Source organism: Rhinolophus sinicus, chromosome 16, assembly GCF_057876585.1.
Source record: "Rhinolophus sinicus isolate RSI-liver-muscle chromosome 16, RSI-T2T, whole genome shotgun sequence".
NCBI lineage: Eukaryota > Metazoa > Chordata > Mammalia > Chiroptera > Rhinolophidae > Rhinolophus > Rhinolophus sinicus.
In genome coordinates this window covers 21,491,645-21,507,074 of record NC_142516.1, presented here as the reverse complement: position 1 = coordinate 21,507,074, position 15,430 = coordinate 21,491,645, and the positions used below count along the sequence as shown (strand labels likewise).

Below are 15,430 nucleotides of genomic sequence, written 5' to 3'. Positions count from 1 at the left end.
GAAATACTGCAACGGTTAACATGTCTGTATTTCTGGAATGTGTAAGGACTTACACTCGGCTTTGCTCACTAACTGGAGAGGAGACTATTTAAGAGAGCTAACAAGTACTGGGAGAGCAGGAGGCCTTCCGAAGTGCAAGCCCTAGACCACAGGCACACAGCTTGTCTTCCTGTGGGGGAAGGGAGGGTGATGTCTGTTCTCGCCCCAGCAGAGCATTCTAGGGAGCTGGCTGCAGGCTCCAGCCCTTGACTCCTCTTAACCCGCCACCTGGGTCTGAGAAAATCCCTCCACAGCCCAAACAAGCAGATAAAATGAAAGCGAGTAACACAAGTTTCTTACTCTCGGTGTGGGCTTTGGTTCTGAGAAATCTCGGAATCGCTGTCTTTCGGGGGGAGGGAGCCCTTGTAGGTGTAAAACACATCCTCGGTTTCGGTAATGTAGGTCATTTCGTTGGCGAGGTTATCCGCGGAAGAGTGCCGTGGCTTTCGGATTTCGTGCCGGAGCCGAGGACTTCTCCTGGGTAGAAAAAAGTGGAGTGTGAAGCGCTGAAAGCAAATTCCACTTAAAAACTTTTATCGGGCATCAGTGATCTAACTTTGTGCCCTGACCTTTCTAAGGCCTTGGCTGAGGCTGATGGAAATTAAGAGCTGGTTAACCCATTACTACACCAGAATCCAACAAACGCCACATGGGTCCCTGACACTCTCAGGCCAGTGGTACAGCCCCCCCCCCCCACAGTAGGCTCAGCTTTCTAAATAGGCAGATGAGATTGGTTTATGCCCTTTGGGAAGGCATGGGGTGTTGATTTAGGGTAAGTCATTCTTCTGGAAGGACTCAAGCCCTCAATGCATAAATAATAGGCCACTACTGACTGCTGATCAGACAATTTTTCTGATTCTTTTGAACAGCATAAATACAGGCTCTAGAAGCCAAGGTACAGTTTTGGCAAAACTAAAACCTTATTTCAACTACATCCCTTCCTGTGCATTTCACCTGATCCAAGAGGAAACGTCTGCTTTGTAAAATGTATCCCGTCTGGGGTAGTAGAGAGATGTAACAGCATCACCCTGTTCTGCCACTAGCAGCCATAGCTGTGTGACTTTAGACAAGTCACATCTGCTCTCTGCGCCTCAGCTGTACCTACCTGCTCCTGAGAATGAATCAGACGAGGCAATGTTCTCAGGATGCCGCGTGCAGCACCTGGGCATCGGCTCTTGCAGTGGGTGATTCCAGGCCGTTGAGCTTTCTAAGTTCTATTTTCCCTCAGTTTTTCCACCTTCCCCGTGTTAGCCATTTCTCCTTGGGGCTGTCAGGGCCTCCACTATTCGCAATCCCCTGAGCCTGGATAATCAATAACACTGTGTCCAAAGTAGAGTAGAAAGGCTCGTGACTCCTCAGGAGAGGACCTATAAATAGCAATAAGAGCTTCCGGCCAAGGGTGTGGCAACATCAAACCCCGCTGGCCTCCTGGATGCGGTCCTGGGCTCCTGCTCTGGGGCCCTGGCATCGCTGCCTAAGAGACTTTCAGACAAATTATGCTGCTACTTCGTAGCATAAATTTACCACTTATGGACCTGGTGCCAAGCAACAAATCTACCCAGTCCTGTGAAGATTTCTCATACTAAATACCATCAGCATCCCTGCCCAGGGCACGTGGCTCCAGGGGGAGGTGCTTACCCAGTGGCCCTGCACAAGAGTCCTTTTTTGCCTGTTATGTTTACAAGGTCCCTTAGTCCTAGCACATCCCTGCTCGAAAATTTACAGGTTCACCTGTCTTTCATGAAATGAACAGAGAGCCATACTCTTCTTCCGGCGTGGAACTGGGGCCATTTCCAGCTTGGTTTCCCCCTTCTGCTGCTACTGTCTGGCTGTTTGGGAGGCATTTGCAAAAATGGCCAGATGTCTTTAGGGAACGTTATAATAAATAATTCCACCTCATCCTGTGTTTATAGCTTACTAATGCACTTGTACATTAGTATTTCACTTGAGGCGATTTTTATAATCCTTTTACAGAGGGGGAGACTGAGACTAGGGAGGTAAAGGAACTTGTTAATTAAGAGAAGAGCCAAAATCTGAGTCTGGGTCTTTCAGCTACAAACTGCCACTTCTTTCCTTTTAGCCAAGTCCACATCATAAAAGTCGGCATGCTATTTCCCCGTGTCTATTTGCTACTGTTGCTCAGGGTCACACATCCTTACCTCAGTTATATCATGTATCTTTATCAGGTTTCCCCAAAGTTTATTTTGTGTGATGTTAACAGGAAACATGAGATTAAATACAGAGAAATGTGTCTCTATCACAGGACTTGTTGGAGCATTAATGTGCCATATCATTCCAAGGGGGGCATTTCAGTAGGCTGCAGTTCTCAAATTTATTTAGACCAGGTAACTTTTAAAAGACCACCCCAGCATTAGACACAAAGGACAATGTTTAGCTAGACCTGTGCATCTCAGGAAAACAGTTACTTCTGCAACAGCCAAGCCTGCAAATATAGACTCTGATTGTAGGCCATCTCTATTTAGGAATTTATTGAGTTTTTATTTTCAAAAGAGGTTAAGTGCTTACTAGCGGGTAGTACAAAAAAAGAACATACCAGTTGGGAGTAATAGGAGGGGACCGAGAAGGCAGACTCTTGGTTTCTAAATGCTCCACAGATAAGGATCTCCGCATGGCTGGGTTCCAGACCATCCCTCCAATCACCTTTTTGCAATACTGGTTATTTACAGACCTGAAAAACCAGATGCAGTTCACTTTCTACACTAACATGTTCAACATGAAAGAAATTACAGCGTAAGTGAAGCAAACAGACTACACACACTCCCTCTCGGATGAGAGGGTAACACTTTGACGACCTCAGCCAAGGAGTACAAGGGTACAAGCGATTCCTTTCTGTCCTGGCTTTTCCCGATGTTTTCTCTTCTGGTGAAGATATTTTCTTGTCCTTACTACTGCGAGCTACCAAGTTGCTTCCAGAATATAACCAAGCCTTACCAGATGAGAAAGAATTTCAGAATAACAGAGAGATACAGTTCAAGTGAGCTCAAGGAATTCTCACCGGACTCACACTGGCATGAGTACAAACATTAACTATCCTTCTAGGTGCTTCCCATCATCCTATCAGCAGAAGCTGTCCCTGTAAGTCACTGATACCTCTTTGAGGGAAGTCCTGAGACTGTTTAGAATTTCAGGTCATGTTCTTTGTGCTACTCTGAAGGTTGCCTCTGAAATTTTATTTGTACCTAGAGAACTTAAATCTTAGCTATCTAGACCCCTTGGAGAATGAGCTACTTGAGAAGATGGGAGTTTGAAACCAGTTTAGGGGAACTCAGTTCTGGCATTTCTAAATTTTAAACAATGTTTCAACACCTTATTAAAACATGCTACACATTCCTTGCAGCCTGAAAACAATAACAACAACAACAATAACAACAACAAAAAACAGCAGAAAAACCAAATGAATACAAACACACAAGAAACACCTCCTAGGATATCAATGTACTAATTTACAATAAGAAACACTGTTTGTACCCTGATCAAAATGCTGGCAGCACCGTTGCTAGGAGTATCTACATGAGAAACAAAATTACCATTGCCTGAGAGCATGGCATCAGAACGAGGGCAGCAAGCTAGATGATTCAAAGGTTTAATGTAGCAGTTCCCCAAAGTATGTGTCACAGGTTATTAATAGGTACTCTTGGGGGAAAAACAAAAGTGTTCCATTGTCCTATACGCTTGCAAAACACTGAACACGTTTCTTTTATGTGGCACCTTTCAGGGGGCCTAATATGTAGCTGCTTAGATGTATCTCTAAGGCTTTGGCAAGTCACGGAAACTAAGCCTCAGTTTCTGCATCTATCAAATGGAGACAATGAGGGCTGAAATTTGCCAGTGTGCTGCAGCTGACATTTATAGTAAAGAACTGCTGACCTGTGCCCCCGAACCAGCCCCAACATCCCAAGTGACCCCCAGTGGCACATTAAAAGATGGCTGCAGTTTCTTTGAGTCTGGAATCTGGGCTGGCCTGTGACTGCTGTGACCCAGAATAGCGGTGCCAGTTCTGGGCTTAGTCTTTAAGACAATCAGCCACTTCTGCCTTAGGCTCTTGGAGCCCTGAGCCTCTATAAGAAATCCAACTATCCTGCTGGAGAGTCTATACGAAGAGGCCCTGAGAACACAGAGATGGTGAGGGTCCAGGTGAGTCCAGCCTTCCAATCCTTCTATCAAGGCCCCAGGAATGTGACAGAAGTCGTCTTGGACCCTCAGATCCGCCTAGCCACCAGATGCAGATGACTGAGAAGCCCCAGTCTATACTACACAGAGCGGAAGAATTGTCTGGCTAAGGCCTTCCCGAGTTCCTGACCCACAAAACCGTGAGCTATAAGGTGGTTGTTGCTTTAAGCCACCAAAACAGCGGTAGCTCTTTCATGCTACAATGGATAACCAGACCTCCTCTCCCCTGAACCCCATGAAGGCTGCATTTTATAGATGAAGAAATTGAAGCAGCAAAGTAAATTAAAACTAAAGTGACACAGGTAGCATTTGAACCTGGGCTGCTCGGCAACAGTGTCATTGCTTTCAATTGCTCACTATGCCACCTGCCGGCTGGTCCAACCTAAGTAAACACTACCTTCCAATAACCTGTGCTCTTGACCTGTTCCATAATAGAGCTATTGAATGTATATAATACTAGAGAGTATTATAAGAGCAAAAAACTTTGAAACTGTTTGCTCTTGGTTTATCAGAAGCTGAGAGAGAGCATTTAGCACCATAAATACTATCACTGATACTAATAGGAAACTTGCTACTTATTGAATCTAGAATGTTACTAAATGATTATCAATGTAATAGGGAAGTCACTAGAATAGGCTGATAAAGTCCCACATATCAGATACTGTCTCACACAGAGACATTATTTAGTCAAACAGCCACATCAACAATGCAAAATCACAAAACAATATTCAAACCAATAAACGATTTAAAAACTGTAAGAATTGGATCATTTCTGCTACAGCTTATACTTAGGGGGCAGTTTTGGAACACACGAACACACCAAAATATAAATTGCATGATTAGTTTATTTAGAGAATGAATTTGAATCTAACTTAGAAGGCGAAAATTTGTAAGTTAATTTTTTTCACCATATTACTCATTAAATATTTTGAAAATTATTTCTGTAGATAACAGTACACACATAGGATTGTTTTAAGAATTAAATATAATTATGTGCATGGTACAAAGTAAGCCGTCAATAACTGTTAGCAGTAATTATTACTGTTATTTCGTGGTTGCTATAGATAGCATATCCCAAAGTCACTTGACTCTGGAAATCTGTATTTCTGTTCATTCATCCATTATTGCAGAGCATCTTAGGGAATTAATGTTCTGTGGGAGCAGCAGTCTTAGTGGCAACAGGCCAGAAAGCCCATATGCCAGGCACTACGGTGACCCTGAGTCATTGCCACATGCTTCCCTTATTGTGACCTGGTGTGGGAGCAGCTGCAATTCTGGCGGCTTGGGCGCTCTGAGGACAGCAGAGTTGAGAAAGCAGAAACAAGTGATGGGAATGTGAGTAGTCTCTGAGCATGTGCGGAAAGAGATACCGATGCCTCCAGGGACCTTTCAACCACGGTGCCCAGATCCTCCTGTAGCTCCGTCCAGGGCCTGGGGCAACAGCATCCCTTCCCCTGAGAATGCCCACCACCCAGTGGTGACCCCGACATGTTTACATCTCAGTCTGGTGTGGAGACTAAGGGATACTCACTTTTTGGGGTTCCTAGAGCCCAGCGTCCAGTACTGAGACAGAACATTCTTTTCCTGAGGTAGTAACTTCTTTGCCTGAAAGAATGTGTGGTGCTCGACACAGGATTTCCACAAGTTTTTGCAAGATCGGTAATTTAACATGTTGAAGGCCACAATATGTTCCCTGGATTCAGTCTGGGAGGAAAACACAGAGTAGAGATTTCATCTGCATAGATGTAGGAGAAAGGGCTCCGGGCGTTTTACTCCACGTCAGTGGCAATCAGGGAAGATGCAACAGACAGCAGAAAACCAGCTTCAGAATGCCTCAGGCCACCACCCAGTGTTACAGGAATGCTCAGGAGCAGGATTTGTTCACCATCTTATTAACAGAGTAAGGTGACCACAGTGTACTCCTATCAGTATCTGTGGGCCTTCATGAACAGTTTCATTTCCAATGGGCTTACATTTCTAGGTTGGATACATTTGGAGCAACCAGATAAGGGCTGCCTGATACATTCCTTTGAAAATTTAGCTCTGGGAAATTCTCCCCCCCTGGAGGGAGACTCTTTCACCTATCAGATAACAGAAATTCTGTAACACTTTGGATTTCTCTATTTGCTTTCCACAAAGCACAGTTAAGTCTAGTGCTCATACAGAATAATCACTTTATTTGCTTTACACCTTCAGCCTGCCTGCATTTAAGTTTTCTGTTTTCATGTTAAATTACCATCTTGTGCATTCTGGGGCCACGCTGAATCTTGCACTGGGGGCTCAGGAGACCCAGATTTTAGTCCTTGTTTGTTCTGGGCTTTAGTGTTCTCATTTCTAAGCATGCACTGCGGTGGGGAGCCACTTTAGGTAAGTACATAGTATCTTTGAAAAATTGGGACATGAACATGGTGACAGTAAGTGAAAAACATGTGGCATAAAAAGACAGAGGGTGGTGTCGTGGGAAGAACAGGCACCGCTGATTTAAATTCCAGCTCCTCCACTTAGAAGCTGTGGAAGCCTCAGTTTCCTCACTGCTAAGTCTTTTTCCCCTCATGTGGAGAACCAAACTGAGTTATCTAGACAGCTTGGATCCGCTGAGGAGACCTGCCGAAGGCCAGTGTGCATTCTAAACACATCAAAGGGAGAAACTGACCATGGTGACATTTGCTGCTGCTCTGCTCGGTGCCAGGTGCTTTGCCCAGTGCTCTTTCATTTAATCCTCACGATTCCCTGAGAAGCGGGCGTTACTGCATTTCTATAAATAAGGTAACTCGGGCTCGGGGAGGTTAAGTAACCTGCCTCACTGGTAAGGGGATGACCCAGGACCTGGACTCATCATCTCTGACCTCAAAGCAAGTTACTTCTCCCACCAGCTAAGCAGGGTGAGTTATACAGCGACCTGCTGGGTCCTCCAGGCTCCGACTTCCCGTGTTCTCCCCACTGTATGCCACGCTCTTCCCTCCCTGTTAATACATGTGGCAAACTGCCTTTACCCGCTGAAGGACTAAGAGCTGAAAAATGGCTAACATCAAGAAACAAAGCAAATGTAGCTGTAACTCACCTGTTTCTGTCGCTGATGTATAAAGAACTTTTTCCTTTTGAAAGAAATTTTTAGAATGTTCACCCTAAAAAGAAATAAAACACAAAAAAAGCACCTCAGCGATCAGCGGGGCTGTAGCTGACACCTCCCAATGTGTGTCCTCTACTCCTTGATCACGATGACCGGGGGCACTCGGCTTCCTAGAGTTTATTTCAGTGTAGAAAGAATGGCGGCCCCATCGCCTCGGCCAAACACCAAGTAGCTGACTGAAGCCAAGTATCACAGAAGGGCCACTGGATTATGATGTAGCTTTTAAATAACAAGAACCATAGGCAACGCGCTCTTTCCTGGCAGCTGCTTTTGTGACACTGCAGCTCCGCCTGAGCTGGTGTGTGCCTGGGGAAGACAGCTGAGGGCAGTGTGGAGCTGCAGAAAGAGGACAGACAGAGCAGCCAGACAGACCTGGATCCACGTCCCAGATCCTGTTACTTCACAGCTGTGTGTCAAGTAGCCTCTCTATTATTTGCATAACAACGCTATTACAGCCAGCATTAACTGAGCATCTTTATACACCAGGTTGCCTACTAAAAGCTTTACAAGCAGTCCCTCAGCGAAGCCTTGCAGCAGTCCTGAAAAGTACGCTTTATTGTGCCCAGCTTTCAGATGAAGAAATGGAGGCTCCGAGACATCACCTAAGCATTCAGGAGCAATGGAATGCTCGGAGCTGGGATCTGAGCCTGTGCTGTGCTCTCAAGTGGTCCACTACAAAGTTTTCTGAACAGTGGGGACAGCACTGCCTTCCTCAATGGAGTTGTCTTGTGAGGATTCACGTCTTGGGTCCGCCAAACTTTGAGACCAGAACTGAACACTTGGTAAAAGTTCAATTACTCACTAAGGAACTGCACTGAAAATACAGTTCCTGCCCAGAGAAAGTTCTCTGAATCCTGGCCAATGCACTGCCCAGGATTCCTTAACTCCAATTGCCTTGTGCCATTTTACCCACGTTTTCATAAAGCATCTCAAACCACAGGGCGACTGGTGGGGGGAAGGAGATGGCAAAGAACAGAAACTAAGTTTCCCAAGCACTGAATTGGGATCAAATACGAGGTCAGAGGTAAAAACTTGGGAGAAAGTCTCTATCCCCTCTTTAGAAAATAAAAGTTTAAAATTAGACGTGAGATTACTTTTGTTTAGCATATTTTAAAGCATGAATCAGAAAATAACGAGAACTAGTCTGCACTTACCAAGGATAGAAACTTGTGCAAATGTTTTTTCGGTACACAGCAATGCCCGCGGAAGCAATTCCAATCATTAACTCTAAATTGTGCAGATCCTGTAAAAAGGAAGACCTCAGATTCAGTATGTTACGGTCACGCTCACGTCCTCCGGTGGTAACTCAAGCACCCACACTTTTATAAATAGCAATATGTAGACGCTCCAAAGAGAAAACGTGATGGAAAACAGGCAAAAGTTCCCTCTTAACAGATACTCAAGATCCAAGTACTTAGAACCAGATTCTTCTAAAGGGAATGCGCGCTGCCTGACAGCCACACCTGTTCCACCAGTTTAGAAAGTTACCAGGCAAGCCCACTCATTCCACAGAATCACTGAAATAAACATTCAATTTTAAGTGTTCAACAATCCGTATTAGATATCATATTAAAATCAGAAGGGTCTCGCCCTCTGCACAGCTTTATACAACTCTCAACTCCCATCACCGAAACTCACTGAAGAGGCTTTAGCTATTATAACGAAATGTAGAACTGCTGACTCTAAATCCAATGAATAAACATTGCTTATAAATCCAATAAATTCAACACTTATTAAGAACCTGTGTGCTAGGCATTGCCATGACAAAGATACAGAAGGAAGATACAGAAGGAAGATATAGCGACTAGAAGCTGTGTAAGTGTGTTTGGAAACAAGGTGATAAAATTTTAAAATAAAACAGTTCCTTCCCTTGAGTCGTCTATTACCAGATACTTGTAAATATAAAGAAGGGGCAGAGTTTGACTCAGTTTGCACTTACTAGCTGTGTTTTTTTTGGGCTACTGAGTCTTAACTTGTCCTTTTGTACAATATGAATTATCAAACCCACCTCTAAGGGTTTTTATCCAGCTGAAACTAGAGGATATAATGTAGAACAGGGCCTGGGACACATAGCTTTTGAACAGTGATGTGCACATGGGAATTAGAAAAATTGACCAAAGAAAGTGTCGATATAATGAATGGAAAAATCCGGAGAGTATTCACTATTGGGTACCCAACTGAAAATCATATGCTTAAAGCAAAACCAAATGTGTATGGTGAAAACCAGGTGAAAAACAAATCTGGTTCTAAGTACTTGCATTTAAACACGATACCTGGGGTTAAAATATAGGGAAATAGTAAGCAGGTGGAACAAAAAAACAAATTAGCAAATGAAATCAAAATTGAGTGCAGAATAAGGAAATAAATGAATGGTTTGGGTGAGCTAGTGACCTGGGTCTCGAATCTCTTTGTTCTGTGGTCTTTCAGTCTGCACCTCAATCCTGGCAGCACGAACAGTTCCTGATTGCTCAATTCCTATGCCCATCCCCACACGTCCCAGCTCCCCTTGTGGAAGGCAGGGCCATGTGACTAGTGCTAGTCAATGTACTATGGTCAGAGCGATGGTGTGTCTCTTCTGAGCCAAATCATTTAAGAGCCGGTGTGCAACCCTCTAGTTTCCTCTTCCCTTGTGACATGCACGTGGCCATGTGTTCCGTGGGTGACACTCTAAGACAGAGGCAGCCAAGACTGCTAAGTCACTACATGGAGAAGACTGCCCTGGAGAGTCACTGGGACCCACTGCAGGCTTTGATCTACCAAGAAACTTTGTGGTATCAAGTTTTTGAGATTTAGGGGGTTTTGGTTGATGAAGCATAGCCAGGGCTAACCTAACTCCCTCTGATACCTTGGAGGTGTCAGCCAGGCAGGTAGTCATTTGACCTCAGGACCCTCAAAGGGCACTGGGGATGGGGAGAGCACAGATCAACTCAGGCCGATATAAAACTTAACATTCCACTAGAGACAAAACATGATTTGCAATTGGAATAAAAGTTACCAACCAAGTCCCAAAGTTGGTATTTTGTATGACCCAGTATCATTTTCCTACTTTAGTACCTATGTAACAACTCACCCACCAGTTATGGGACCGAAGGAAGTGATTCTATAAATTGCAAAAGTATTATATAAAGTTTGATCATTTACTCAACTTCCCTGAGCCTCAGTTTTCTCATCTGTAAAATGGGAGGATAAGAATACTGATTTCACAAGGTTACTATAATCTTTAAATGAGACATTATGGTCTCATGTAAAAGCATCTGGTATCATGGCTAGTACACACCATGTGTTCAACCAATTATTTGTTTCTTTGATATGATGTGGGTCAATTACAGGTAAAGAAAGTAAAGGTCAGATACCAATTAGACAGCCCTGGGGGCGTGTACTAAAGCCACCACTTATGTGCTATGTGACCTTTGATAAGTCCCTGAGTATCAGTTTCTACATCTGTAAAACGAGGGTAATGATAATACTTACCTCATGGCATTACTGTGGGAAATAAATAAGTTATGTATCTGGCAGATAGACATTCCTCAGGAGACGACAGATATTAGTCAATCATGTTTAAAAGGTCACAGCAATATAAAATATTTTTTTTATTTTCATAATCATACCATAATTTTTTAAAAATGATACTTAAGTTATTAGCTGTAGTTTGAGCAGCACTGAAACTAAATAGTAAAAATTTTAGTTCATGAAAGTGTTACTTAGAAAATAGATTTATACTCATTTTTGCTTCTTTAACCATAGCATAAAATGGCTATACACAAATTCCTTGTTTCTAATACCCCTGACTCCACAAAAGTAAAAAGTCTTTGGGGCAGCCGGATAGCTCAGTTGGTTAGAGCGCAAGCTCTGAACAACAGAGTTGCCAGTTCAATTCCCACATGGGCAGGTGAGCTGCGCCCTCCAGAACTAGACTGAAGACAACGAGCTGCGGCTAAGCTTCCGGAGGGGGGCGGCTGGATGGCTCAGTCAGTTAGAGCACGAGCTCTCAACAACAAGGTTGCTGGTTCAATTCCCGCATGGGATGGTGGGCTGCGCCCCCTGCAACTAAGATTGAAAACAGTGACTGGACTTGGAGCTGAGCTGCACCCTCCACAACTAGATTGAAGGACAATGACTTGGAGCTGATGGGCCCTGGAGAAGCGCACTGTTCCCCAATATTCCCCAATAAAAAAAAAAAAGTCTTCAAGTACAAAGGCAAACATGAATAAAACAATTGGATAAAAAAACAGCAAAACTCAATATTACTTTATAAACTTTCAAATGTCTAAAAAAGGTCTTTTTCCCCCCAAGAGTTCAGAAGATGTTTTCAAACTTTCAGAAATTAAAAATCAACATAATTTTTTGAAGCAAAATGCGCCAAGGATACATACCCTACCACTGTGCAGTTCCACTCCATAGAAGTCGAGGGTCCGTGCTATGTTGATAAAGCAAGATTCGGCTTCTGACTGTTTCAGCCCACTACAGAAGAGAGAAGATGTTGAGTTCACCCAATAGAGGACATTAACTCCAATTTTTAAAATTAATAAAAATCTGAAACATTTGATAGCATTACTATAAAGTTATTAAATGCCTTATGTTATTCATCTTAACCCTAAATTCTACTAAACCAGGTTTTCCTTCTTGCCCACTGAATAGGACTTCATTTAGCAAACTCACTTATTAAATAACACTTCTCATTTGATAGACTCTCAATATTCAGAGACAGAAGACAGGTCACTTGTCGAAATCCCGTCCTACTTATTCCAAGCTGCTTAATTAATACATGCTCTTTAGACCTTTCTGCCTTTATCTCTCCTGTTAGCAGCAGCCTCAAACTTCCAAACGTCATTGTACTATTTTAGGATGCTGGCTTCTGCCTGGGGAGCAATTCTGGGAGAGAGGATTGGCAGTGCCTTTTAGAAGGGACGCTGGGTGCTTGGCCTTTGTTTTTATGGCCTTCTCAAGCATGTGAGGTCCCTCGAGACCCGGCCTTCTGGTCAGCGGGCCACCTAAGATGAGGCAAGGGAGAAGAGGCCAGATGGGGCATGTTTGTTGGAGTGGAGGCTTGGCCAGAGGCAGCCATGGATACCTGGTGCTCCCTTCAGGAAGTGAAGTAGTTTCATGACCTGAAGCCAGAGAGGGCTACAGACTGACCCATCTGCCTGTCTATTCAACCCTACCTGAAGGAATGGCCCATTTTATTGAATGTGGTAAACTGTTAAAAGGTTTGCTTGGTAGGGTCAATTTGTGGAGCAGTCAGATTTAAAAGGGCATTTCCTTCAAGAGGTAACTGATTTCAATGACATTCTGAAAAAGAACACAGCAAATCACTGTGAACTCTTACTGGATTCTACACTTTACAGAAATGCCAGTTACACCAAATCTACATGCTATCATAACAGCTCAAAGATTCACCAACCGCCAAGATCTTGAAAAAGGATTCGTGAACAGAAGAAGGAGAACCCATTAAACACAAGGGGACATGGGGTCTGACAGTACACCACCCATCCCTCCTCTCACCTGTGCTGCTCATGGAGAGATTCCACCTTCGTTAGAAAGTCATCGCTCTGATCTGGTATAAACTGGCAATCAGAAAGATAGCCCCGGAGATGAATGGAAGAATTATAGTCTCCAAAATGAGCTATGAAGACAGAATGAGGAGAAAATTGCCTTTTCAACAGGGTCTATATTCACAAGCATGAATAGCACCTCAAGAAAACCATTAATTGGAAATATTCTTCTGAAAAGTTCTGCCACTATGTGAACTTGAACTTCCCCTGAGCTCCAGATTCCACATCTATTATTTCAACCCTCCCTATAGGCTAAAGGCTGTCACGTGCTCCAACCAAATTCTCTCTCCCTGAGGCCACACAAGGTGGAAAGGGGGAGATTGTTCAAATCTATGTCCTGTTCTAATCCCATATCTGTTTCCAACCCACGCAGAAAAATGCCACTCTGTGCACCTAGCACGGTGCAGGCGCTCTCTCTCTAGCACTTCGAGGTTATTATAACACTGGACCAACCCGCTCTAAAAAAAATGGGTGAAGGCAGAAGAGAGGTCATGCTGACCCATTTCCTGGAATTCAGGAAGTGTGGAAGAAAGGAAACCAGGACGTGTTCACAGAGGCCCTGGGGTGGGGAAGAGGGAAGGGAAGGAGGAACATGAAGGAGGGGAGTGGGTGGGGCTGAAGGGTCTCGGCCCTGGCAAGGCTGAGGGAAGAGTTCTTGGGAAGAAGGAAACATTCTTAGGGGAGTCACAAGATAGGAAGACCGATGCTGGGCTGTCATTTGGACCAGCGGGCAAAGCAAAGAGGGCCTTACAGAGGAACTCCCAGACTGGTCTCTGGTCCAAATGGTCCTTCTTCCTAAAGACCCTTGACTGCCACCTGCTATCTATGGTGTGAAAAGTATTCCTGAGAGCTGTGCAGTGCCCAACCTGCACAAGTGTACATGGCTGCCCAAAGGACTCAAACCATCTGGGTGTCTGGACTGTTGAAGAGCCTGGGAAAACATGCTGGGGCACCAAGGATCTGGCTTGTGTTTCCCTTCTTCAACATTTAGTTTTTCCATCTGTATAAAAACAGGAGTGAGAAAGAAAACTTCTAGCTCTCATGGGCAATTAATCTAGTATTTCACTTACTTGACAAAACACAAATGACTATTTCATCTTTTTCCTAAAAATATGAACCCAGGTCTTTCCAAAGGTTTTAATGAATTCTTCCTGCAGCTGGCTTCAAGGCCAGGTGGCTTCTGAGGACTCGTGATTGTTTTAGAGAACCCATTCAACACAGATTTCTAAATCAAATGACTCCTTTGTCACAAGGACAGTGGGTGGGGAAAGCTGAGGTAATGTTTCACGGCCAATCTCAGAAGGAAAGAAGATGAGCCAGGTGGCCACTTAGGTGAATTTCATCACAAAATTGAAAAGTCAGGTATCTTTCTTTACATCGACTCAGCCCTGCTGACCCTCGGCTGCCATCACACCCAAGGGCTGCTCTGAGATCCGCACTGTAATGAAGGGATCAGTTTCCTCCTTACACTGTTTCTTGAGGGCTGGGAGTGGGTCAGTCCCATCTTTGGAGCCTAGCTCCGAGGCATGGCACATAGTCGGTGCTCAGGGAGGTGATGCTGGGAATGGATTTGTACAGAGGTTACTGCAAAGTTCAGTTTTGGAAGGGGAAGAGGGCAGAAAGCCAAGTGATCTATGCATGCCGACTTGGTCAAGGGCAGACCACAGGCCGTGAAGGCCCCCCGAATGTGGCTAAGCTCTGGACACAAGTGTCAAGGCTGCATGATGGCAGCACAAGCGTGGCTTACAAATGAGCTTGTGCATGGCGAAGCGTACAGCAGTGCATTTCCAGGAAGTAATTCAGATGCCCTGATACAGGGTCCCCAAGGAGGAAAGCTCAAGCAAGCCTTAGAATCACTTCATCCAAATTCCACACATCAGAGGGGAAGAAACTAAGATCCAGAGAGAAGGGACTTGCCCCTATCACAGAGCTGTTTTGCAGCAGTCAAGACCAGGACCCAGGGGACCCATGCCCCATTCCACCAGCCCGCCTGCCTGCCAGGCCCGAGCTGCTGCTGACCATTTGCTGATGAGTGATCACGTCCTCAGAAGGTACCTAAACGCTGCAAATGACTTTCCTGAGCCTCAAGGCAGAGTCCTATTAAACTTTCCTCTGTTGGTTTCATTAGCTCAGGAGATCCTCTTGGATCTCGATTTGGTTGTCTACCATATTAGCTAACGGTCCCAACCCTGTGCCTTTCTGGGAACATGAACAGCAAGGTTCTCGCTTTAGTTAAGTCACTGACAAACCTCCCTGTAGGTTGGTTTTCCCTTGAACTCTTGGTTGGCTCCTCTGTGTAACATCCTGTGCTAACCACCAGGGGGAAACAAAGTTAAACGGTCAGATGCAAACATTTGCAAAGCACAGGGTGGTTTCCACGTTGACTTCAACATTATCCCACCAGATAACTCAGTGGTGGGCAATGCTTTCATTCCCATTAAACAGATGAGGAAACTGAGACTTAAGCACGGGAACTGCCCTGCCCACTGCTGTTCAGCTGGTGACTTGGAGCCTACAC

At 44.5% G+C, this 15,430-nt stretch overlaps 1 protein-coding gene across 10 annotated transcripts in view; it reads right to left on the bottom strand.

The window, feature by feature from the left end:
- PTPN3 (protein tyrosine phosphatase non-receptor type 3) overlaps nt 1-15,430 on the bottom strand; it is a 123,686-nt gene that overhangs the window by 29,441 nt on the left and 78,815 nt on the right. For 8 of the 10 annotated variants that reach the window (XM_088793217.1, XM_074330807.2, XM_074330809.2 and 5 more), the window contains 7 exons: nt 12,863-12,983; nt 11,734-11,821; nt 8,515-8,603; nt 7,292-7,355; nt 5,762-5,934; nt 2,594-2,728; nt 340-516 (listed from right to left, as the gene is read on the bottom strand). In XM_088793217.1, the coding sequence (XP_088649343.1) occupies nt 340-516; nt 2,594-2,728; nt 5,762-5,934; nt 7,292-7,355; nt 8,515-8,603; nt 11,734-11,821; nt 12,863-12,983 (847 nt within the window). Of the gene's footprint in view, nt 1-339; nt 517-2,593; nt 2,729-5,761; nt 5,935-7,291; nt 7,356-8,514; nt 8,604-11,733; nt 11,822-12,019; nt 12,140-12,862; nt 12,984-15,430 lie in introns of those variants that run through there. The other 2 variants (XM_019734197.3, XM_074330808.2) reach the window with 2 other exon arrangements.